This window comes from Lynx rufus, unplaced genomic scaffold (assembly GCF_022079265.1).
Source record: "Lynx rufus isolate CCGP_SWC_20201006 ecotype Redwood Valley unplaced genomic scaffold, mLynRuf1.p SCAF_8, whole genome shotgun sequence".
NCBI lineage: Eukaryota > Metazoa > Chordata > Mammalia > Carnivora > Felidae > Lynx > Lynx rufus.
This window is the reverse complement of record NW_025814896.1, coordinates 32,245,945-32,271,355: the sequence shown is the minus strand read 5'-3', so window position 1 is coordinate 32,271,355 and position 25,411 is coordinate 32,245,945. Positions and strand designations below refer to the sequence as shown.

Sequence of the window (25,411 nt, the reverse complement as noted above, 5' to 3'; positions counted from 1 at the left end):
GACTTTTCCAGCTCTTTTATTCCTTTAACATCTTAACAAAAGATTCCCCAAAATTTAAAAAAACTTTTGAAAAATATACAGTTTCATATTATTTACATAACGTGGGTACAGGTTCCAGTAACATACAAACATTGCTATGTTAGAAACAGTGGAAGGCATGATGTAACTCACTGCCTCCTGGATGGTGCAGGCTAATGGACATGCTTTCATATTTCAACCACCTCTGTCACTTGTTATCCTGATACATAAACTATTAGGCACCTGAGAGGCTGGAAGACTACTGAACATGGACTTCAATACCTTCTATTTTGATCCTATAATTTTCAAAACTTACTGCATTTTAAGTCTCTTTACAAGTTTACTTCATCCATAACTAAGCTACCTTTATTGTCATTATCCTAAATGATCAAATATTAACCACGCGAACTATTAATGTATACACAGTTCTAAAAATCAAACATAAAACTGTGTAGCCAAGTTGTGTAGGACAGATATGTAAATCCAGGAAATTCCCTAGTGCTTTGTAAGCAATCTAAATTCTGTTAAACAGAAGTGGCAACTCTTCAGTTTCCATGCTCTGGACTATGTTTTTAAAAAATGTATTAAAAAGTGACTGACAATAATTGGAATAATTGGTACCTTATAAATTAATCAAGAAACCTAAGATAAAAAATTCTAAATTATAGTTTTATTTGTATTTAAAAATACATTGGAAATTCTGCATATGCCCATGATCAAGCTGATTTTCAATGCACATTACTTAAATTCTGACGACATGGTTTGTTCTGACAAGTCCTTTTTCAAGCTGAACACCCAAATATGGAAAGTCCTGTAGGTCTCCACCGGCCCTGCCACCAATGATGCATATTGCTTCCTTGCTAATGGTGCTGGATGACTTTCATCTGCCCTTTATCACCTGAACAGTTTTTCGACCATAATGATAGTAACTGTAAGCGGATGCAGCTGTGGTGAATGCTGTAAAACACCTTTTATGGAAGAAAGAAAGAAAGTTTAATTGTCAAGTCTAAACAACAGTAACCATGAGAATCACAGAGAATACATTTAATAGTTCTTTAAAAAGCAAATGGGCTATGGGTGGAATTCTTTTAGCTACAACAATCTAAAGCTACTGCTTACAAGATTTCATTTGAACTAGTAATGTCAAACAGAGTTAATCTAGTTAATGAGCCTGAAAAGAAATAATACTAGCAACTGTCACTTTTACCCAGCCGTTACTCTAGCTGTCTTATGCTATAGTTTTATTTTCACAACCTTATCTTACAGAGGAGCAAACGGAGCGCCAGAGAACTTTGCTCAGGGCCACAGAACACTGTGGGAGCCTGGCATGGTTTTATCTCTAGAGCCCATGTGCTCTATCCACTGCTTCATGCTTGCTTAGGATATTAGGCTTTTATTCCCTGCAGAATTCTTTTTTCTTTTAATGTTTATTTATTTATTTTGAGAGAGAGAGAGTGTGAGTGGGGGAGATCTCAGCAGAGAGAGGGAGAGAGAATCCCAAGCAGGCTCTGCTGACAGCATGGATGTGGGTCTCAAACCCATGAACTCTGTGTGAGATCATGATGTGAGATCATGATCTAAGTTGAAATTAAGAGTCGGACACTCAACCTACTACACCACCCAGGAGCCCCTTCCTGCAGAATTCTAGGGTCATTTTAAATAAAACCCAGCTTTTTTTTTTTAAACAATTTTTCCTTAAGTGAACAGCCAAATTAACCAGATTCTCTTTGAAGTTACTGAGTGATGCTCATGGCTTGCTGAGTGCTTATGCCCTAACGGGTGCACCTGTGCACGTCTGCTTCCATTAGCCAAGAGCGAGATCACTGAGACTCTATTTTTGTTTCATCCCAAAGCTGTCTGTGCTAGCTTGGTAATCTAAATTCACACCTAACCAATGAAACATACATGTAAGAAGAGGTGCTATTTCTGAGAACTAAGTTGGATGCCTTGGAAACACTTCATAACAAAGTGAGTTGCTAAAAACTACTGTCAAAGGAGGCAATATGATTGTTGAAAGGTCAGAAAAAATGGTAAAAATCTAGAAAGTTTCTGTACTTAGACTGCTTTGTAAAAGTCTTAGGAAGCAGCACAGAGCCAGCTTGGGATTCTCTCTCTCTGCTCCTCCCCGACTCATGTGTGCTCTCTCCCTCTCTCAAAATAAATAAACTAAAAAAAAAAAAAAGTTCAAAGAAGCAGCAAGTAAAAATCAGGTTATATTAGGAATGTAGTTTATTCACAGAGGACAACTCCCACAGATGGAACGATACTCAAAGAAAAGGCATTGGTCCTATATCAGAAGATGTAGGATGAATCAGAATAAATGTACACTTATATTTTAGAAAATAAAATGTTTAGCATGTGTATCATTTTTATGCTTCTTTAGCTTAACTGACTGGTTAACCATTCTCTGGCTCAGACTGCATCAGGAAAGGTTTTAAAGTGTACTACAATACAGTGCTTCAGTATCATCGTGGCACATCTGGACTCTGAACATTTGAATTTGACAATTTTCAAGGTGATACGTTAAGGCTCTAAGTAAGGACAATAAAATAAAAATCAAACTCCTTTCTCCAAGTTTCCCTCCCACTACGTCCCTATGCCACTAGGCTGGATGCACTTTCCCCTACCTGCTCTCCTACTCCTGACTCTGCTCAGGTCAGTCCTTCACCTCAGTGGCCTACCCCCCACCCCACCCACGCCCGTCTCTCCATGTATAAACCCACTAGACCTCTTGCTCAAACTCCACTTGCTCCCTGAAGCTTTCCCTCTTCTCCCTACCTGGAACCAAGTATCTTTCCCTCCTCCAAAATCCCAATACTTACTTTATCTATACGTCTCAACCCTTTTAACTTGCATGAAAACTGTAATTTCTACATCCCATGCTTGATAGTAAATTTAAGAATAGTATCAATTATACAATAAAATACCACCCACAGCTTCACCTAGCTGGTGCTCAATAAACACAATAAGAACCGAGTAATTCTAAGACTACCATAATAAGCCAATTTGCTGACATTCGAAGACAGTAATTGTAAATTTAGCTTACCACAGTATCTGAAGATAAATGCTGTCAGCGTAATTGAAAACTGGAGCTGCCAAAGAAGCTGCCACCAAGATTAACTGGACTGCTGTGTTTACCTAAAAAAAAGGAGTCATAAATGAACAATGCCAACCAGATCCTGTTTCAAGCTCAAAAGACAAAGGCACAGCCCATCACGCTGTAACATGACATACCCTCAGCATGCTTGATGTTGTAATATCCTTGCCAAAGAAGCTGGCATGCATACAAAAGGGTGAACTTCACTAACCAGCTCCTCTGTCTGAACAGCTGCCCTTGACAGTGAGGATAAGGGCATCTGTCAGAAAATACTACTACCTTGAATTTCCATGGCAATTCAATAATGTTGCAAAGTTTTTTGCCTTTTTCAGTTGTCTGTTAAAATAGCCCTGTGAATGTGGAAATAATAAAGCTACCTCTTCACAGAAAATGTAATGAGCTGAGTGACTAGCCTGCAGTCACGGCAGGTTACAGAACAAACCTAGAACCCAGACTCTCCAGCACTTCATTTGGTGCTCCTTCATTTGCCCAGACAGCAAACCCTATGAGGTCAGAAAACTGAAATGCACTCATCTCCATAAGAGAGGCCCTGGAAGAAATGCGTAGGTTTCCCTACATTACAAGACAGCAGGGAAGAGATAAGGAAGAAAACAGAACCAAAAATGCACTGGAGACTGCCTCCTCATCCTGAGAAGCATGCTTGGAAGTGTGTCAAGTATGAAGCACTGGGAAACATGCACAGAAGCATCTCTGTTCTAGAGTACAATCTGCAACCAAAAGACAAGGACTCCACTTCATCTTAAAAAATAAATAGTGAGGGGAGCCTGGGTAAGCTTCCAACCTTGGCTCAAGTCATGATCTCACAGTTCATGAACTGGAGCCCCACACTGGGCGCTCTGCATCAGCGAGGAGACCGCTTCGGATCCTCTGTCTCCCTCTCCCTCTGTCCCTCCCATGCTCATGTGCACATGCTTTCTCTCCCTCTCTCTCTCGCTCTCTCAAAAATAAACATTAAACAAAAATAAAAATAAATAATAAAATTGTCTGGAGAACTTCTTGCACCTGTTTAAGTCACTCTCTAAACAGTGCTACACTCAAACTGCTGTACTTAATACAAATATAAGTCATTTAAATCCAAAAACAAAAAACAAAAAAACCCCACACCCTCAGTGTAGATAAAAGTCAACCCCAGGGAGTTTTAGGTATAAAAGTATTTAACCCCTCTGTCCCAAAGATGATCTGTGTCCCTAACCTAGGGACAAGGCAAAAGAATAAAGTTATCAAGGCTACTAGAAAAACAAACATGCCGTGAGAGGCATTAATAGTGCGCTCTCTGTATGCAAAGATTGGCACAGTTGCTGTCCTAAAAAGGGCTCAGGAAAAACAGATGGACAACTTAAGAGGAGCAGTGGCTTATCAGTACTGAAAACTTGTTCCTATCTTTTCCATGGAATAATCAATCTTGAAAATGAAGGGCCCAATTTTATGGTGTTTCCACCACAGAAAGGTGGGTAATGAAACCAGAAAGGAACCTCCATTATATTTTTGTATCTCAATCAAGCTGTGATTACATTTCCACCTCCTCCACCTTCCCTGAACGGTGGCCCTAATACCTCATTCAGAAACTTAGATGCTCAGACCACCAATAGAAAAAACAATGCATATACTAAAGACCCAAAAAGCTAGAAAGAAAAAAAGAACTGGGTTAATGACCCCACTCTCTATCCCATGCAGTCAGGGCGTTTAAATTTGTCTCATTGTCAGCTGCTCCAGACTGAGGTTTACACTCATTTTAATAACCATTCACAGGGGAGTCACTTAAAAGGACATGTGTATCTCTTACCTTGCTGATGAAAGTTGGTTTTAACCTAGCAGTGGCATAGCAAGGATTGAAATACTTAGAAAGTGTTCGCTGGCAGAGGACAAAAAGATAAAGTTTATTTAATTTATCATTCAAGTTTAAAACATTTTGGTATTATATGTAGGTAACAGTTACTGAGTATTTACCACATGCCTGGTTCTATGTTAGGCAAGCCCTTTACCTGCATCTTCTTTTATTACCCTAAATGAGCAGTGTCTATATTCCTTTTAAGTCATACACAGGTTACTGAAAACAGATTTTAATTTATAGATTAATCCCTATAAAACTCTAACATAGTACCTATCATAAAGTCTACTTGACTACATCCTTTTTCTACATAAACTCAATAAATCTCCCTTATGGTATTTTCTCTCATAGACTAAAAAATAAAATTAATAAAATACTGCTATTTTCACTGCACTGAGAATCAAAAGATGAGGTTATTATGCAATCCCTACGTGCTCAAACATCGTGGAACAATGAATATGCAAACAAACCATTACACTGTGATTTTAAAAACTAGATCTAGACAATCCATAGTAGAGGCTAAATCAGACAGCAAAAGGGGCTTGGTTATACAAAAACTCCTAACAGTTTGCTGCTAGGGACAGGGCTAGCTGGTCTGGGTTTTATGTGCTATCAACTAAAAACGTTTTGACTTATAAACTTATAACTTTAAATCCAAGACAGTTAACATATAGTGCAGTACTGGTTTCAGTATAGTAGTAGAATTTAGTGATTCATCACTTACATATAACACCAAGTGCCCATCCCAACAAGTGCCCTCCTTAATGCCCATCACCCATTTAGCCCATCCCCCCACCCATCACCCCTCCAGCAACCCTCAGTTTGTTCTCTGTATTTAAGAGTCTCTTATGGTTTGCCTCCCTCTGTTTTTATTTTTTCTTTCCTTCCCCTATGTTCATTTGTTTCTTAAATCCCACATGAGTGAAATAATATATTTGTCTTTCTCTGACTTATTTTGCTTAGCATAACACACTCTAGTTCCATCCACATTATCTCAAACAGCAAGATTTCATTCTTTTTGATTAGCAAGTAATATTCCATTGTATATATATACCACATTTTTATCCATTCATCAGTCGATGAACATTTGGGCTCTTTCCATAATTTGGTTATGAAACACGCACTTTTAAAATTGGTCATTCACGTGTTCACTGAACAACTACCATAGTAGGTGATTCAAATAGCAAGATAACAGTTGTGTGTGTTTTTAAAATATTCTTGGTAAATGGATCAAAACCTGATGGCCATAAATTACTCCCATAAAGTGAAACTCTGGATTCAATATAGTGGGGTTTTTTTCTTTTCTTTTTTCTTTTCTTTTCTTTTCTTTTTTTTTTTTTTTTTTTTGCCTTAAGTTATAAGTAATAGTAAAAGAATTTTTTTTTAAACAAACTCACCGGTGTTGGAAGAGTTCGATATCTGACATAAAAAACAGCAGCAATCAACATTACATCTCTTGAAATTATCATATAAGTAAGTGGAACTGAAAATGAAGTACAAAAAATAATTCTGATTGGGATTTTGAAAATTACTGATATTACACTTACTCTAAAGCCTCATTCAAACTTAATATAAACTGGTGTTTCACATACATAAAAATGTTGTAATAAATACTTATTGATGGTTTAGGGACCTTGTAGTGAACCAGTAATTTTTATGTTCTTCTTTAACCTATCTCAAGCCAAGTGAAGAACAGACTATGGCTTTTAAAAGTCTACGTCTGCTTTTCAGAATGTTGATCCTCTTGCCTCTTTTCCTTCTTGCATATGTTTTTAAGCTATGGCTATTAAGTGTCAGCTCTACTCAGTCCCCACAATCTCCTTTGTTACTTCTCAGCTTTGTGAATTTGGAAAAATGATCACCATGATCACTATACTTACGTGGAACGAATGGGACGGTGAAGACTGGAAAGGTTACTGGAAGACTTTATTATGGTGACTCAGATGCTCTGATGGCTTCTGCATTCTGGACTATTTTATAAGCAGTAAAATTTGCTATATGTACCACTTATGGAGAAGCCAAATATTTTAATTCGTGTCTGGCCAGTTCCTACCCCTGCAATTGCTATTTTTTTCTCCTGCCCATTCATTCAATAAATTCTTATTTAACCTGTTAATAGTTTTCTCATTATTCTTAAGGTTCTATAGCATGGCCCCAGAGCAAGAGCCAGCAAAATATTTTAGACTGATACCCAAAGAACTCTCTTGCTGAGTAACAATGGGAGGGCGGAGGTCTTATTTCACTTCACATCCTCTGTGCTGCAGGAAGTCTTAGCCAAGAACATATACTGCTTTTATTAGAAAAAAAAAAATTTTTTTTAAGAGAAAAGGGGAAGAGCACCTGGGTGTCTCAGTCGGTTCAGGCTCAGGTCATGATCTCATGTTCAAGCCCCGCATCAGATTCAGTGCTGACAGTTGGGAGCCTGCTTGGGATATTTTCTTTATTTTCTTTCTTTTCTTTCTTTCTCTTTCTCTTTCTTTTCTTTCTTTCTTTCTTTCTTTCTTTCTTTCTTTCTTTCTTTCTTTCCCTCTCTCTCTCTCTCTCTCTCTGTCTTTCTCTCTCCACCCCTCCCAAGCACACTCTCTCTCAATATAAATAAACTTTATTTAAAAAACGATAAAAAAAAAAAAAAGAGAGAGAGAAAAGTGGTGCCTGGGTAGCTCAGATGGTTAAGCCTTAAACTCTTGATTTTGGCTCAGGTCATGATCTCACAGTCCTGAGATGGAGCCCTGCATCGGGCTCTACACTGGGTGTGGAGCCTGCTGGAGATTCTCTCTCCCTCGCCCTCTGTCCCTGCCCTGCTTGCACACGCATATACATGCAAGCACTCTCACTCTAAAAATAAATAAATAAAATTGTTTTAAGAAGAGAAAAAAATGCTGACACTCAGTTAAATTGTTTCAAACTAAAATAACAGGGTCACGAATATCCCTTCCATTATACTTTCGAACAGTTTTTCTACGAATTACTTTTGAGATCATGTTTATTTATGGTCCTCTCCGGTTCTGCCATTCTATTGGTTTTGCAACTTGAACAAAATCTAACTACAGATTTAACATTTAAATCTCTGTTGGTTATAGTTATGATGTATGGGTAGATCCTTGGCCTAGTCCTTGATGACAAGACTATTTCAAAGAAAAAATGATCATGGTACTTGGAGCACACAGAAGACACAGCTGTAGGAGTCAAATAACAGAAGAAGCCAGTCACGATTTTAGGAGAATTTTCGTGTTTGTAAAACAAACTTTTCAACAGCAGTCATTAGCTGACAGAACCCATCAGATTTTAAGATGCAACAAGCTCATGCAAATTACATATAGTAAATGTCCTAAACACAACTTTAGAAGAGAGTAAACATCTGTTACTGTGTCATCATAGAGGAAAAAGGAATATTATCAATCCTAAATAAGAAGCTTCTACAAAAAAGATGAGGCAATTTAATATACTGCAAAGCCGCGCATTCTTGTTCTAACTATTAACCACCAAAACTACCATTTATTGAGCATCTGGCACTGTTTGAAGCAATTCATACATATTGTCATCTAATCTACATATCAACTCCACAAAATAGGGACCATCATTGTCCCCTTTTTACCAATAAGGAAAACAAGCCTCAGGCAGATTATATAATCTGGCCAAGGTCACCAGTTAGTAAGTAGTACAGTCAGGAAAGAAACCTAGGTCTACAGGATTCACAGCCTATGCTGAGGTCAGTGTATTCAGCTCCAACCCAGCAGTGTGAGTTGCAATTAGCATCTCTGGTCTCAGCTTACCATCTGTAACAGCCTGGAGGAAAGGACTGTTAACAAAAATCAAGTGCTCTCTAAACTGACTGCCCACCACAGTATCACCCTGGGAGGGTTTCATAAAAGCGCAGATGAAAGCTCCCTGGGGGATTTTCACGTATGGCCAGGCTGGAACACTACCGCAGCACCGGGTGATCTCTAAGGCCTCTTATACACTGACAGCATATATACAGGCTCTTACTTTGGTTCTTTGGGCAATTCTATCCAGGTCCCTGGCTTTTGTATCTTCTAACTGCTCCTCTTTTCTCTCCAGCCTTCCCTTCCCTCTTATTCCAAGGCTAAAGCAGCTTCCACTTTGCCTATCAGAGTATGATAGTGTGTTAGTGGGGGTAGAAATGTGTAAAAATGTGTCAGGTATTGTTCCAAGGTTTCCTCCTTACTTGCTAACCCTGTCTGAAACATAGGTGAATGTCTGCAACAAAGACGTACATCATTGGCAAGTTTTATTAGCATTCAAGGGAAATTAATAAAACAAAGTCACTTTTACATATTACAAGTGGTACTATCAATATCATAGGTTACTGCATTGAAAACAATAAAATTTAATGTAGCAGAATAATTATTCCAGAAATGGACTTAAACCAGCAATAACAATTTGCTATACAGTAAACCAGTAATAATATAATGAAAAGAATGGAAATCACTATTTAGTAAATGTGGCAGAATACATACACAGTAGAAATTAACTTAGACTCACATCCCAGACTGTTATAAATGTAATAAATCAAGTAAGTTTTTTTCATCCTTATCTCCCCTCCCATAGAAAGAGCAAGAAAAGTGGAATTACCCTAGCTGAGGAAGGAAGCACATTTTTTACTCTCGGCAAAACAAAGCTATTCAAACCAAGGTGGATGGAACTTTTACAAAAATGCAGGCAATATAAAAATAACAAAATGCTAAGACAACATATATACATTTCTCCCCCTAAAACCCTTCTAAAATGACAGTGAAGGAATGAAAAGACATAAAGTCACAAAGAGAATGGGAAGAGGAAACAAATTTCCCCATTCTGTTTGTTAGTAAGAACTACTTTAATTCCAACTGATTAAGGACATCATAAAAAGCCCAACAAATCCCAAGCAAGATAAATAAAAAAGACACTCATAACCAGATATATTACTGTGGAAAACCCCAAAGGCAAAGAGAAAATCTTAAAAACAGCCAGAGTAAAAAAGTTAACTTCAAAAAAGAAATGGATTAGCAGTTGATTTCTTATACACCAATAATGGAAATGAAAAGATAACTGAACAATATGTTAAATACGATGAAATGGCTACCAACCTAGACTTCTATACTCAATAAAAATATCCTTCAAGAACAAAGGCAAAATCGGAGAAAGACAAACACTGCCCAGTATCACTTATATGTGGAATCTAAAAAAATGAAATAAAATAAAAGTTGAACTCATAGGAATAGCAAGTAAAAAAGTAGTTGCCAGAGGCTGGAGGATGGGAGAGAATAGTAAGAAACTGATAAAAGGCTGCAAACTTCCAGTTTTAAGATGAATACGGTCCAGGGATCTGATGTAGAATATGGTAACTAGAGTTGATTACACTGTATTAGTATTGTATTAACTGAAATCTGCCAGGCGAGTAGAACTTAAATGTTCTTATACATACAAAAGAATAAAGGCAAAATAAAAATATTTTCAGAGAAACTAAAGACAAGAATGTACCACCAGTTGAGTTGTATTAAAATAATTTCCAAAGATATACTTTAGACAAAAGGAAAATGATCCCAGATGGAAGGTGTGACATACACCAAAAATATAAGCCAGAAAAAAGTAAATATGAAGATACATCTAAATGAATACTGTATAAACAATATCATGTGGGTTTAAGAAGTATATAAAATCAGAGTATGGCAACAATAATCTAAGTTGAAAAAGGAATAAATGGAGGTAAAGCATTCTCAAGCCCTGCCAGTGCCCAGAGTGCATATTTGTTAACACTGAACTTTGATAAGGATGCATAATATAATTTTGAGAATAACTCAATGAAAACAGAGTGTAACACTTCCAAACTGGCACACAGGGAAAACGAGTATAATGTAAAAGATATATACAAATATAGAAAAGCACATATGAGCCAAATAGAACACATAAAATAAAGACTGCTACACAAATATTAGTAATCACAATAAATGTTAATGGATTAAATGTTCCAGTTGAAACACAAAATAGTGTTAGACTGGATAAAATAGAGAAAACCCATCTATCTATATGCTATTTATAAGAAATATCTAAAATATAAAGATATGGAGAAGTTGAAAGTGAAAGATTTATCTATCAGGGAAACACTGACCAAAAGTAAGCTAGTGGAGGTATAATATTCAACAAAACACACTTTAAGGCAATAATCATTATTGAAGATATGGAGGGTCACTTCATAATAAAACATTCAATTTACCAAGAAGACACAAAAATCTAATTCACATACACTTAACAGGACTTCAAAAGGCACAAAGCAAAAATAGGAACTACAAAGAAAAATCATGGAAAACGTGACACAAAGTAGAAAAACTAACCTACTCTCTCAGTAACTGAGAAACAAGCAGATCAAACAGAAAAAAAGAAGTCAGTAAAGATTTAAACATCAGGATTTAAAATCTGACCAACTGGATGTATATAGAACATCACTACAGAACATCACCAACTAACTACAGAATACCCATTCGTTTGTTTTGTTTGTTTTTAAATGTTTATTCATTTTGAGAGAGAGAGAGAGGGAAAGAGGCAGGGAGGGAGGGAGGGAGAGAGAGAGAGAGAGAGAGAAAATCCCAAGCAGACTCTGCACCATCAGCACGGAGCCTGACATGGGGCTGGATCTCAGAAAGCGAGAGATCATGACCCAAGCTGAAATCGAGAGTCAGACGCTTAACCAGCTGAGGCACCGGAGTGCCCCGGAATACACATTCATTTGAAGCACACATAAAATTTTTATAAAATTTGAATACTGGGCTAAAGCGCTACTAAAATCCGAGCATGTTCTCTGGATACAAAGTAATTATGCTTGAAATGAATAATAAAAAGATACCTAGAAAACCCCACAAATTATGAAATACATTTCTAATAGCCCTATAAGCCAAAGAAAAAAATTAAAATGGAAATAGATTATTTTGAACTCAATAATGGCAAAAATACTCATATCAACAGATGCAATGCAGTGAAAGTGATACTTAAGACAAAATGTATAGCCCGCCCTAAATGTGAACTTTAGAAAAGCTAAAAAGCAATGAGTTAAATATTCATTTACAGCTGTGCTGTTCAATACAATAGCCACAAGCACCTGAAATGTGGCCAGTCTGAATGACAGGTGCTATAAATGAAAACTACATGCTGGCTTTTAAGAGCATAATATGAAAAAAAACTCACTGATTTTTTACTGATTACACGTTGAAATGACAATATTTTTCATCCAGCAGGTTAAATATTATTAAAATTATTTTCACTTATTCCCTTTTGTTTTTAATATAGTTACTAGAAAGTTTTAAATTTCATATATGGCTCCCATTTTACTTCTACTAAACAGAACTGATCTAAAGAATTTAGAGAAAGAACAGCAAAGGAAACCTGGAGAAATAAATGAAAGAGCAAGATTTAGGGGTGTCTGAGTGGCTCAGTCAATTAAGTGACCAACCCTTGATTTCAGCTCAGGTCATGAGTTCACATTTCATGGGATCAAGCCCTATGTTGGGCTCTGCACTGACAGCACAGAGTGTGCTTGGGATTCTCTCTCTCCCTCTCCCTCTGCCCCTCTCTCACTTGTGCTCTCTCTCTCAAAATAAATAAATGTTTTTTAAAAAGCAAGATTTAATGGAGTAAGCCTATCAGACAAAACCCATAATTGGTTCTTTGAAAAGATTCATAAAACTGACACACCTCTGTTAAGACGATTCAAGGGAAAAAAGAAGAGACAAAGAACTAATAATCAGAATGAAAAGGGGGGCATCACTACATACCCTACAGACATCAAAGTTAATGTGGATACTAAATAGTTAATGGTAAATCTTTATAAATGGAGCTGTAATGGACAAGTTCTTAGAAAAACACCATAACTTACCAAACAGACAAAAGATGAACCAGAAAATCTGAATCATCCTATAACCAAAAAAAATGAATCACCTATTTGAAAACTCTTTCCTAAAGAAAACTCTAGTCCTCAATTCAATAAGTTCTACCAAACATTTAAAGAGGGAATGTTGCAAACTCACACAAACATCTCCCAAGATGGGGAAAAAAAGTAGACTTCCTAACTCTTATTATGAGATTAACATAAATTTGATACTAAAACCTAATAAGGATATTCAGAGAAAAAAATTCCAAGTCAACTTCGTGAGCATGGATATGAAATCCTCAACAAAATATTAGAAACCAAATTTAGCAATATTTTCATAATATATCATGACCGTGTTAGATGTATAGCAGGAATTTCAGGTTGGTTTGACATTAGAAAATCAAAAATATAATTCATCACATATTAACAGCTTAAAAGGAAAAAAAACACAAGTCTCATAATACATGAAGAAAAAGAATTTTATAAAATTCAAAACCCAATTGTAATAAAAACTATCAGCAAACTCCCAAGAGAAGTGAACTTCCATAACCTGAAAAAAGGAGATCTATCTACATAACCCTATAGGAAATATCTTATTTAATAGCAAAATGTTGGGGAGCGCCTGGGTGGCTCAGTAGGTTGAGCGTTAGACTCTGGATCACATCATGATCTCACATTTTGTGGGTTCAAGCCCCACATCAGGCTCTGTGCTGACAGCTCAGAACCTGGAGCCTACTTCGGATTCTGTGTCTCCCTCTCTTTCTACCCCTCCTCCACTCACTCTCTCTCAAAAATAACAATTAAAAAAAAAAGAGAAAATGAAATAGTAAAAGCTACCATTTAGAAAACATCAAAATTACCCAGCAACTTGGAATAAATTTAATAAAAAATTGTTTATTACCTCTCTGAAGAAAACTAACATACTGACATTATAAAAAGACCTAAGTAGAGCAGATATATCATGCTTGTGAACTGGAAGATCAATACTGTAAAGATATCAATTCTTTCAAATAGATCTAGAAACTCAATGAAATCCCAATTAAAATTCCAACAGGTTTTTCTTGGGAGCTGGAAAAGCTGATTCTAAAATATACACATGAGGAACACCAGGCTGGCTCAGTTGGTGGAGCATCAGGCTGTTGATCTCAGGGTCATGAGTTCAAGCCCCATGTTGGGTTTAGAGATTGCTTAAATAAATTAACTTTAAAAATATATACTTAGGGGCACCCGGGTGGCTCAGTTGGTTAATCGACTTCAGCTCAGGTCATGATCTCACAGTTTGTGAGTTCAAGCCCTGCCTGCATTAGGCTCTGTGCTCACAGCTTAGAGCCTGGAGCCTGCTACAGATTCTTTATCTTCCTTTCTCTCTCTCCCTCCCCTGCTCACGCTCGCCCGCTTGCGCTCTCTCTTTCTCTCTCTCTCTCTCTCAAAAATAAACAAACATTGGGGAGCCTGGGTGGCTCAGTCCATTAAACGTCCAACTTCAGCTCAGGTCATGATCTCACTGCTAGTGAGTTCAAGCCCCGCATCGGGCCCTGAGCTGACAGCTCAGAGCTGGAGGCTGCTTCGGATTCTGTGACTCCCTCCCTCTCTCTGCCCCTCCCCTGCTCAAGCTCTGTCTCTGTCTCTCAAGAAATGAATAAACATTAAAAAAAATTATAAAAAAATAAACATAAAAACAAATTAAAAAATAAAAATATTAAAAAAATAAAATTTACACACAAAATGGAAAGGGGTTAAGAATATCAAAGGACTTGCTCTATTATTTAGTAAAGCAATAATAATTAAGAATGGTACTGGTGCAAAAATAGACAAATGAGCGGGGAATAACCAGACAACCCAGAAATGGACCCATGTATATATGACAGTACGATGAATCTGGAAAGTAGACTTTTCAATAAAAAGTGCTGGGATAACTGGGTAACCACAGAAATAGCTAGAAAATTAATTTTTAGGAGAGAATTTTTTTCTAAAACATCAACTAGAAAAAATGTGAATAAAAAAAAATTCCTAAAAACTTTCCAGTACAAAACATAATCACATATCAAGAAAAAGGTATCAGAATGGCATGAGATATCTCAATAGCATGATGGAATTTGGAAATCCACAGAACAGGATTCAAAATTGAGTGAAAATAATCTGCAATTGAAAATGATGCTCAATTCAAATCTCAATCAAGTATGGAGGGCAGAATAAAGATATCTTAGAAATCTGTATAGGGGCGCCTGGGTGGCGCAGTCGGTTAAGCGTCCGACTTCAGCCAGGTCGCGATCTTGCGGTCCGTGAGTTCGAGCCCCGCGTCAGGCTCTGGACTGATGGCTCAGAGCCTGGAGGCTGTTTCCGATTCTGTGTCTCTCTCTCTCTCTCTCTGCCCCTCCCCCGTTCATGCTCTGTCTCTCTCTGTCCCAAAAAATAAATAAACGTTGAAAAAAAAAATTTTTTTTTAAATAAATAAATAAATAAATAAATAATAAAAAAAAAAGAAATCTGTATAATAAAGACACTGTAAACCTCTAAAATGCTGGCTGCCACACTGCATCCTTGCACAAGAAACAACTAGAGGCTGCACTCCACCCAAAGGAAGATCTCAACAAGGAAGCCATAGGAGCTTGGAAAAACAGACCCACACAGAAGAGAGACAACAGAAATTCCCAGAATAATAGAAGAGAAGTCTCAGCTTGCAAAGCAACCTACACCAATTATTTAGGTAAAGGTCACAGCAACATTATCTATAATTACTAAAACCTGGATACAAATTCTATGTTCAAAAGTGAAATATCTGGTCAACCTCCATAAAATAATACAACAAAATACAAAATAACTCTAAAAAATTGGAGTCATGAAAGTATGCATACACATGCACACATGCACACACAAGATCATTTGGATTTTAAACAGTGTCAACAGAATGCTCCTTAGGTTCCTTTCCTCCCCCCATACTGTATTAGAATGAGAGTACCCCTACCCCTTCAACACCCCCCAACCATATGCATACCAAAAATCTGACTTTCAAAGAAACACATAAATATAAACATTAATCTGATTTATTTTTAATTTGTTATGGGAATTTAAAAGCCTAAAAGTAAAAGCCTCTATATTGAGGAAACTATACTAGACTGAAACACCATTACACTTCTTCCTATCAAATGTCAATAACATGCTATTTATTGAAGGACCATGTGGCAGCGCTTTCTTTATTCTCAGATTCTATTTCTAACGCTTGGAAATTAACAGTTTCATCTGACCCAAGGGAGAAAAACTAAGAAATAATAGCTTAAGTAGAAAATGAACACAGAAAAGCGCATGCAAAATACAAAGCAAAAGATTATACAATTCTGTTAGAAAGAGTATTCAGACATGAACAAACTATATATGATTTGAAACTCCCTAACAGTGTCTAAGTAATACTAATGTGAAGTTTTATAGACATCCTCAGGATTTCAAAGCTCTCGTTTTTTATGATCAAATTGCACTTAATATATAATAGACTTCTGAAAACTTTAAATTGCTTTCAAAAAACTAGGCAATAAGGGTATAAAATATTATTTCAAAAAATTCTAGACTGATATGAATTGGCACTGTGAAATAATATTTGCTTAAATTTAACTTTCAACAATCTAAGAAAACAACAGATTCTACTAATATAACGAGGACATAAATTCTAAAGTAAAATAACAGCCTGACAAGCAAAGCAATTCAGTAATTTAAAATTAGGGAAATAGTTTAAAGTTGAAAAATATACTTTTGGAACAAAAATTATCTATCTCTCAATCAAGAGAAATCCTAAACTGACTAATGTCAATCTTCCCTATGCTATTTAAAAGTACTCATGATGGCGTTCTTACCTGGAATAAGATCTGCATAGGTCAAGCTAACATATAAGATACTGATAAGTATTTTATCAGCAAGTGGATCAAGAGCACTTCCCAAAGCTGATTTTTGATTGGCCCAGTTTCGAGCAATAAATCCATCCAACTGAAAATAGAAGTTTTTTTTAATAAATGTCAGGATCCGTACAGAGCAGATACCTTGAAAGTTAATAGATACCAGAAAACAACTGTATTTTCATAAAAAGTTAATAAAACCTCTTCTGTTTCTTACCCCCAAACCTTCTCATTCTTTCACTAGTATATATTCAGCTTCCAAATTACCAACTGGTCTGAAAATAACTTCACTTTTCTACAGTACTTTTCTTTCTCAAGGCCTTCAGGTATTTCTTATATTTTCATAAGGCCCTTTTGCGGATTGAACTCAGACGCAAATTTAAAGATGTAAAGAACCCAAATAAAACTCACAGAAAGCATGGCTGACAGAACAAGGACTAGGAGCCCCTCCCCTTTGAAAGCCTTGGGCTATTTCACTATAGCCAAAATAGCTGCTTTTGCTTGCAAGGCCAGACTTGTGACTCTCACTCCTACCTACTTTTCTATGATATGATCCAACACTCTTAAGTTTTCACTGTTATCATTTTTCTTTTTTTATTGTTTCGTGCAACTGTTAGTTCCAGGTCTGACTGTATGTGAATAAAAAACTCAATCCTCTGTACCTGGCCTACATAAAAATTTTGACATGCAAATTACTTATTAACTATTCCTGAAGGCAAATAGCATTTTAAAGCAGAGGGTGTACATAGTTATCAATGGGCCAAATCGGGCCTGGGAGGACTTTTGTTCAACCTGCCCAGCACTTTTAAAAATGTAAATTCGTTGCCAACATTTAAATATTCAAAAATTAACCACAAAAATCCAGATCTCAAGTTTCACTTGACAAATGGGAAGATCTCATCACCCTGGGGTCACAATATGAATCGAAACCAAGTATCTATCATCTATTCCCATTAAGTAAGGGAGGTTATTTTCTGGCTTTCCAAGTCCCTACTTGGCTTTCACTCATTTAACTTCAAGCTTCAACAAATGTTTGGATTTTCTAGTCCTATTTCCAAGGAAAAAGATCAAATTAACTTAGACATAATTTAACATGGTACATTTTAAAGGATAAATAAGTTCTGTATATCTCAAGTATTCCAGTGAGTTAGAGACAGAAGTACAGGACAATGGTTAAGAACTTGCTCTGTGGCAGAACATAACTGGTTCAAGTCCTGGTTCAGCCATTTATTACCTATGTGACCTTGGGGAAGTTATTTGGCATAAGTTTCCCCTTCCTTATCTGCAAAACCTACCTCAAAGGGTTGATGGTCTTCAGCACATAACGGGGATTAATACTTGTTTAGTACTTGGCAAATCCTCAAAAAAAGCAGTTACTAGCTATTACTACACTAACCAAAATAACCTACTTTTTTTTCTTAAGTATACTACAAGTAACAATGTCTAACAGAAAGTACCTAGAACTGGGTACTGGGGCCTTGGAAGATTCAGGTTTCAGTTCAGTTTCTGATCTTGAGGAACTTAATCTCCCACTTTTCCACCACCATTCCACCTGGTCCTCCCCGTTCCTCCACCCACATTAGATTCCAAGGTCATCAACATCACCACTCCTTTGCAAACATCTGTTAACTCCCTTACTTCACTCTTCACCCTGCTTACACACAACTATCCATTTACTCCAGGCCTGCACCTAAGCAGCTGACCATTGCTCAAGAATACATAAATGGGCTAATTGGTCTCACTTCAAATTCAGGACCACAAATCTCCCATGGGCATGCAGTACTGCCTGGCAATCCCATACCTGCCTGTGTTTACCTTCTCTTTTCATACTGTTGTTCTCACCTCAAGCCTAGTCTTCCTTCACTCCACTCATGTTCTTATCTATACTTTCCTTGAAAAATAGAAACAGGTTGTTAACACTCCCTTATATTCCCACCTGCAAATCCACCACTTACCTGCATCCATTCACATTCTCTCTGCCTTCCCTGATTCCTGATCCTAGGCCCTCTCCCCTTCTGTGATTTGCCTTTCTTCTCCTCCCATCTCTCCTGCATCATCAATCTCCTTTTTACCTGGTCATTTAATTAACCAGTTAATTAACAACAAAAATTTCCCCAGTATATATAGCTTTAAAAACTACCTTCCCTTGATCCTACACTTCCCGGTACCCGTTCAAAGCAAAACTTCCTCAAAGCAAGGTCTCTGTCATTACACCTCACATGTGTTGCCAACCCATTCAGTCCCCATTCCTTTAGAGATGGTGGTCAGAAAGGTCACCAACGTATTCTACATTTTTAGCGTACTTGACCTCAATGCAATTGAAGTACTTTCTTCACTTAACTTCTGGGACATCTGATGGCCTAATTTTCTTCCTTGCTCACCAGCTGTTCTTTCTCAGTGTCCTTTCCTGGCTCCTTTTTTATTACTCTACTCACTGCTCATTTCTCTGATCCTATCTCTTCTTTAACCCAGTCATTTAATTTCACTCAGACTTGATCATCCATATGCCGACAACTCTCAAATTTACCTCCAACCATGACTTCTTCCAACTCCAAACTACTATATTCAACTACCCAATTGATACCTCTATGTCAACAAGCATAGATATTCAACAGACATTCTTGGTATTTTTCTACCCTGTCCTACCCTGAGTGCTTCCCATCACAAAAATTATTACCTTCATGCATCAGTTGTTGAAAAGAAAACAAAACAAAAAAGTAACAGCCTATCACACATATTTCTCACTGCACATATGCAATCCATCGACATCAACTCTATCTTCAAAACATATCCCAAACCCATTGACTTCTCTCCAAACTCCCACCCCAGGCCAAGCCACTGCCACTCCCCCAGGTAACTGTAAGTCTCCTAACCAGCCTCTCTTGCTTCCACTCTCACCTTCCTACAACCTATTTCCCATATACAATATCAATCAGGCCTTGCCATCCCCATTTAAACCCTGCATGGCTCCAGCCATCTGCCCAGTGGCCAACCTAGATATCAAAACCTCCACAGAGTAAATGTGAAATATGGTGCCAGATAACTCAGGTTTTCACATACACTCTCATATATATTTAGAAATATGGCAAATGAGGCCTGAGTTCAGTGAATATTGCAATCACATGTGGCAGCTAAAAAAAAAGGTACAAGGAGGGGTACTTGGATGGCTCAGTCAGTTAAGCTTCTGACTTCCGCTCAGGTCATGATCTCATGGTTCTTGAGTTTGAGCCCCACATCGGGCTCTGTGCTGACAGCTCAGAGCCTGGAGTTTGCTCTGGATTCAGTTTTTCTCTCTCTCTGCCTCTCCCCGGCTTGCACTGCCTGTTTCTCTCTCTCAAAAATAAACAAACATTAATTATAAACATTAAAAAAAAATTTTTTTTTAAAGGTACAAGTTAAAGAAGAGCAAATTGAGTAACTAAAAAAGATCTCATCTGTTACATTAAAAAAAAAAAGAAGAAGAAAATACAACCCCATTACCAATATAATGGCCTTTGACAGACTTGGAGTATGTCTGAGTAAAGGCCTTCAGACTTCAGAGGCAAAAGCAGGGACCAAAAAAAAAAAAAAAAAAAAAAGATTGTGAGAATGGGGAGAAATAGTGACAGACAGGAGCTAAATTCTGGAAAAAAAGAAGTAGGAACCATTTTGAGAGAATTTTTGATGCATATTTGGAAATGCTATATAACAATGCAAATGTTCTCCTTTGTTTACCATGTAAAATCTTCTATCTTAATTCTTCTATGTTGCTCACCAATGCCAACGGGCAGGTGGAATTTTGTTTCTGTGAACCTCAAAGGGAATAGTTGACACTACAGATACTATATAACTGTTATTTATAGAAAATTAGTTTTCATTCTCACTAAGTAAGTATCAAGGAATGCTTTTCAAACATAAATCCGTTTGAAGAGGCACCAAATCATTATTGACTGTCTAGGTGCTCACATGGATCTCAGATCAGCCTTGTACAAGAATATACTCTATTTCTACAAGCTAACTTTGCTCTGATTTTAAATTTTCCCTCCATCTTTTCACCACTTCCCTCAACTAGGTTTTTGTAGGACATGGTTTTAAAAGCCATTTCAAATCCATTATGCAACAAGGTGGGTGATAAATACAAGTAACGTCATACATGCAGCTGGCTGGTCAGTCCCCAAGTCCTATTTCATACATATGTTGCCCTCTCTTATAAAATGTTTGCCAAGTTCTAATTTGAAATAACCTGAAAAAATGCTTCCCTCTCCCAAAGCTGAAACAGTGTGTCAAGTAGCTCTTTTCTCACTTGTCTACTAGGGGAGTGGAAGAAGGAAGGATGCCTAATGCCTGGACCAAGGCAGGATCTTCTGCTGGGTGGTCAGAGGGGCGCAGAGCAGGGAACAGGGAACAGAAACCAAATGTGTGCGGGTGCCTATGGCTTGCTCCCAGCATAAACCTGAATAGAGCTCTGACCTCTACAAGTGTCCTGGCCACAACAACTGACCCACTGTCTCTCTCTCCACCAGTAAAACCAACTATTGTTGCAGATCAGGTATCACAATAAATAGAAAAATAGTCTCACAACTTCTTTCCTTTATTTCTATCCCTAAAGCAAATACTTGGCTCCTTGGGAATTTCTAAGGGTTTTTCTTTTCCAAAGAAGTGAAAAACCAAGAACAAAAAGCACCCCCTCCTACACCTCCCAACAACTTTCACTTCCTTTCTTAGATCATTTAAAAAAATAAGAGTCCCACACAAATGCTAAAGCCAAGTCGTTATACCAAGTACTAGGTCAAATTCATCTTGAGGATTTCCTTCCAGGGAGAAGCAGACTTAAGGCTGTGATATTTCATTGTAGCAGAGACCCTGATACTTGAAAGGGAAGCAAAACAGAAAAAGTGCATTTACAACTTACCAAATCAGTTAGCCCAGCTAGAGCAAAAACTCCTAGTGCAATATTAAAATCCTCTTCAATAATCAAATAGCCCAAAACTGGGGCCAAGCCAATTCTTGTCATTGACAACATATTTGGGATTGTCCATGGGTTTTCATACTGAAACGTAAAGACAACAAAATTTAAATTAAATGCTATGAACTCATACTTTAAATTAAGTATATTAGAAAAATATATATACACCAACTTAGGAGTCAGAAGCTACATAAACTTTAAATTTAGTATTTTGAGCTTTAAAATCCAATCTATTATTTACAGACCATAGCTCTAAAACTGTCTGGAATACAGAAGATGGAGATATATCACGTAACCCACAGACTAAAGTGTCTGCTATACAGAGCATATATATATGTATGTATATGTATATATGTATATATACACACACACACATATATATACACACACACACTACCTAAAGAGAGAAAAAAAAACAAACATATATCATCTACCATACAGGTCAAGACTTCATGATTTGAAGTCAAACCTTACAACACTCTGCTTTTAAAATTGTAACTTCAGGGGCGCCTGGGTGGCTCAGTCGGTTGAGCGGCCGAACTCGGCTCAGGTCATGATCTCGTGGTCCGTGAGTTCGAGCCCCGCGTCGGACTCTGTGCTGACAGCTCAGAGCCTGGAGCCTGTTTCAGATTCTGTGTCTCCCTCTCTCTGACCCTCCCCCTCTCACATTGTTTCTCTCTCTCAAAAATAAACATTAAAAAAAAATTTTTTTTTAAACTGTAACTTCAAGAAGGTCTTATACTTCAAGTAGACAGTCTAAATAGAGTGTTAGGGGAAAAAAAGCAACAAATGATCAACCCCAGGCATTTTTTGGTTTAAAACACTAATTGCAAATAACCTCCCTCACTCCTCTGCAAATACCCATCAAAAGAAGGCTAACTGCTATGGTGTATGGACATATGAATGAAGAAGAAAAAAATTTAATTCCATAATCTCATCCCTAAATGGATAACTGCTGGAAGAAAATGGAACTAGGAATAGCAATTGAGATCCTTAGGAAATACAGAAAAAATCTGCAAATCTGTTCAAAATAGTCATGAAAATGAAATGTTAAGATTCCCACCTAGAATCTGAGTGTTTTATGATTCCTTGAAACTTCACTTAAAGGCAAGGTGTTTGCAGTTGGCACTAACAAAAGGGCTCTTTGGCAGCTACTCTGAAGAACATTCCTTCCTTGCCAAACAAAACGTTTCGTGAGAATATTTCAACTTTAAAAAGCCTCAGCCTAGTGAAGCTAAGATAATCTGCCCAACAGGATACAGAAATAATACCAGGAAAATGTCTCCCTAAAGCCTGGATTTTTTTTCCCCACTGGTGAAGGCTGCCAATTCTACCCCATGGGACTGTCTCCTAACAAGACTAACCCTACTCTTAATCAGTAACCAAATAACCTGAACCTTAATTTCGATTTTTTAAAAAGTGATAGTTTCCATTTCTTTCCTTTTTTTAACTTTTTAAACGTTTGAGAGGGAGACAGAAAGCATGAGCCGGAGAGGGGCAGAGAGGGAGACAGAATCCGAAGCAGGCTCCAGGCTCTGAGCTGTCAACACAAAGCCAGACATGGGGCTCTAACTCACAAACTGCGAGATCATGACCTGAGCTGAAGTTGGACGCTCAACCGACTGAGCCGCGCAGGCGCCCCTACAGTTTCCATTTCTAAAGAAATCTTTTAAAATTCCAGGAACGGTCCTGTAAGAAAAGGCAGTTTTCTAAAGATACTAAATTTGTGTTTATAAACAGAAACTGGCAACGCATGTTCACCTTAGTTTGAAGAAACAGTGGGGTTGTTTTGGGGTCAGATGGCAGAATACTGTCATTGAAAACTACAGAAAAACGTCAAATTCTCTAAGAAACAATTGCCAACCAAGAAGCAGTATAAACCTCCACTACTCAAGGACCTTTTACTGAAGGTGGGCCATATTATGTAATGAAATGGGAACATTCTTGGAACATATTCCAAATTCAAGTTCAAAGGCCAGAGTGTTTCAGAGTCCAGAGAACAAAAGATAAGCCTGTTCACCATAATGTGGTACAGAATAAGTCAAATACTGATCTAATGTTACAGCAACTCAGAAAAAAAAAAAAAAAACATAGTTCATGACTGAAAAAAAGGAATCACGAGGCAAAAGGTCAGAACAGAGCCCCAAATATACATAAGGCAAATATCCATAATATCAGAATAAATGACCAGAAATATCCATAGGGCAAAATTAAAAACGAAGCTGCAAATAGCCAGATTATTTCATTTGGAGAATTAATCAACAGAACTGTAATGTTGTTGGAACAGTGAAGAGTTCTTTTTACCTCCACATAAAATATTTTAAAGTACCTCATTAATTTCTAATCATTACATTTGTAAAACTTTATAAATTGAATTAAGAGAGCTAATCTCAGATTACCCAACCAGATAACCTGTGGCATACTCGACCAACTACTGCCGTTCTTGGGAAGGACTTCAGCCACGATACGGCAACCTCAAAGCATCCAGCATTCAAACTCTGACATGCTTTAGCTATTAGTGGAGTTGAGACCCCTGCCAGGATGTGGCCACCTCAACCCATGCTGTACAACTGACAAAAGCAGTACAAGGGCCCACTGAAGACATAACAATTGAAGATGTAATAATTGCATGAGTCTTGCTAACATGACATCAAAAGCTCTCCCACATTCATGATCTGGTGTCTTCTGCTTGGGCAATTATTTCAACAGGTAAGTGGAACGATATTTCGTTCCGTTACCTCAAGAAGAGACTTTAATCTTTTTCTATAATAAGAAATTAAAGGGTCTTTTAATTACAACTTAATTATCCTTCATCTTATAATACTTAAGGTTACCAAAGGTCAAATGATAGTGAACCAAACCTGCACAAGCAAAACAGACTGACATTCTTTTCTAAAGATTTCTACTGACTTGCCCTAAACATTAGGGAATGGCTTCGGAGAATTAAAAATAGACTTAATGAGACAAGTGAAGGCTATTTTTACTAATGCAATATCCAGAGGCCGGTCCCGCTAAAGGTGCGGACAGAAAGGCAAGTAGGGAAGGAGGGATTCTAACTTGACCGCCGAGACTGACGGTGGACTCGTCTGGCACCCCTGAAATTCCTCCCAACTGAATAATGACCTGCCCATAACTTCTCTTCGGGAAACGGTTCCCAGGTTCTGGATCGGAAATGTCCGACTTGGGCCGGCCAGGGCACGTTATTCGCGTCCAGGTCCGAGCCCCGAGAGGGCCGGCGACGACGACCCAGTGCTGCCGCCCTCCGCCGCCTCCTCGATACGTACCAGGCTGGCGGCGCTCGCCGGGCCCCAGCGGCCGGCCCGGGCCTCGGCGGCGGCACCCCCTCCAGCCGCGGGCCCGGGGGCCGCCTTCCCTGCGCCCGAGCAGTGGCCTCGCGGGCCGGTCCCAGGCAACCTCAGGCCGAGCGCGGCCGGGCGCAGCCACCAACGCTCCACCAGGCAGCCTAGGCAGCCGGGCACGGAGCGTAGCAGGGACCCACGGGCGCGCCCCTTGCCCGGCCGCGCCCCCGGCGCCCATGCGGCGCTGCGAAGGGCCCCCCATGAGCCGCGAGCCACGCGAGAAGCCAGCATGACCCTGCGGCCGCCTTGTGGGGACACAGGCGGCGAGAGCTCAACAGCCTGGGGCACTGGCAAGCCGCCTCTCCATGGAGTCCCCGCAACGTCGGAGAAGCTCAGCAGCCTCCATAGCAGTTTTCAAAACCCAGCACACTCCGCTTATACAGGTGGCCAGGAGCCGC

General features: G+C 38.2%; 1 protein-coding gene across 1 annotated transcript; it reads right to left on the bottom strand.

Moving 5' to 3' along the window:
- CRLS1 (cardiolipin synthase 1) lies at positions 1 to 25,411 on the bottom strand. The gene is made up of 7 exons (XM_047068963.1): positions 24,939 to 25,411; positions 21,601 to 21,738; positions 16,671 to 16,800; positions 6,362 to 6,447; positions 4,920 to 4,988; positions 3,065 to 3,156; positions 1 to 986 (listed from the first exon to the last, which is right to left on the bottom strand). Exons 1-7 carry the CDS (start codon positions 25,242 to 25,244, stop codon positions 899 to 901), a joined length of 909 nt encoding a protein of 302 aa, XP_046924919.1. The 5' UTR covers positions 25,245 to 25,411; the 3' UTR covers positions 1 to 898.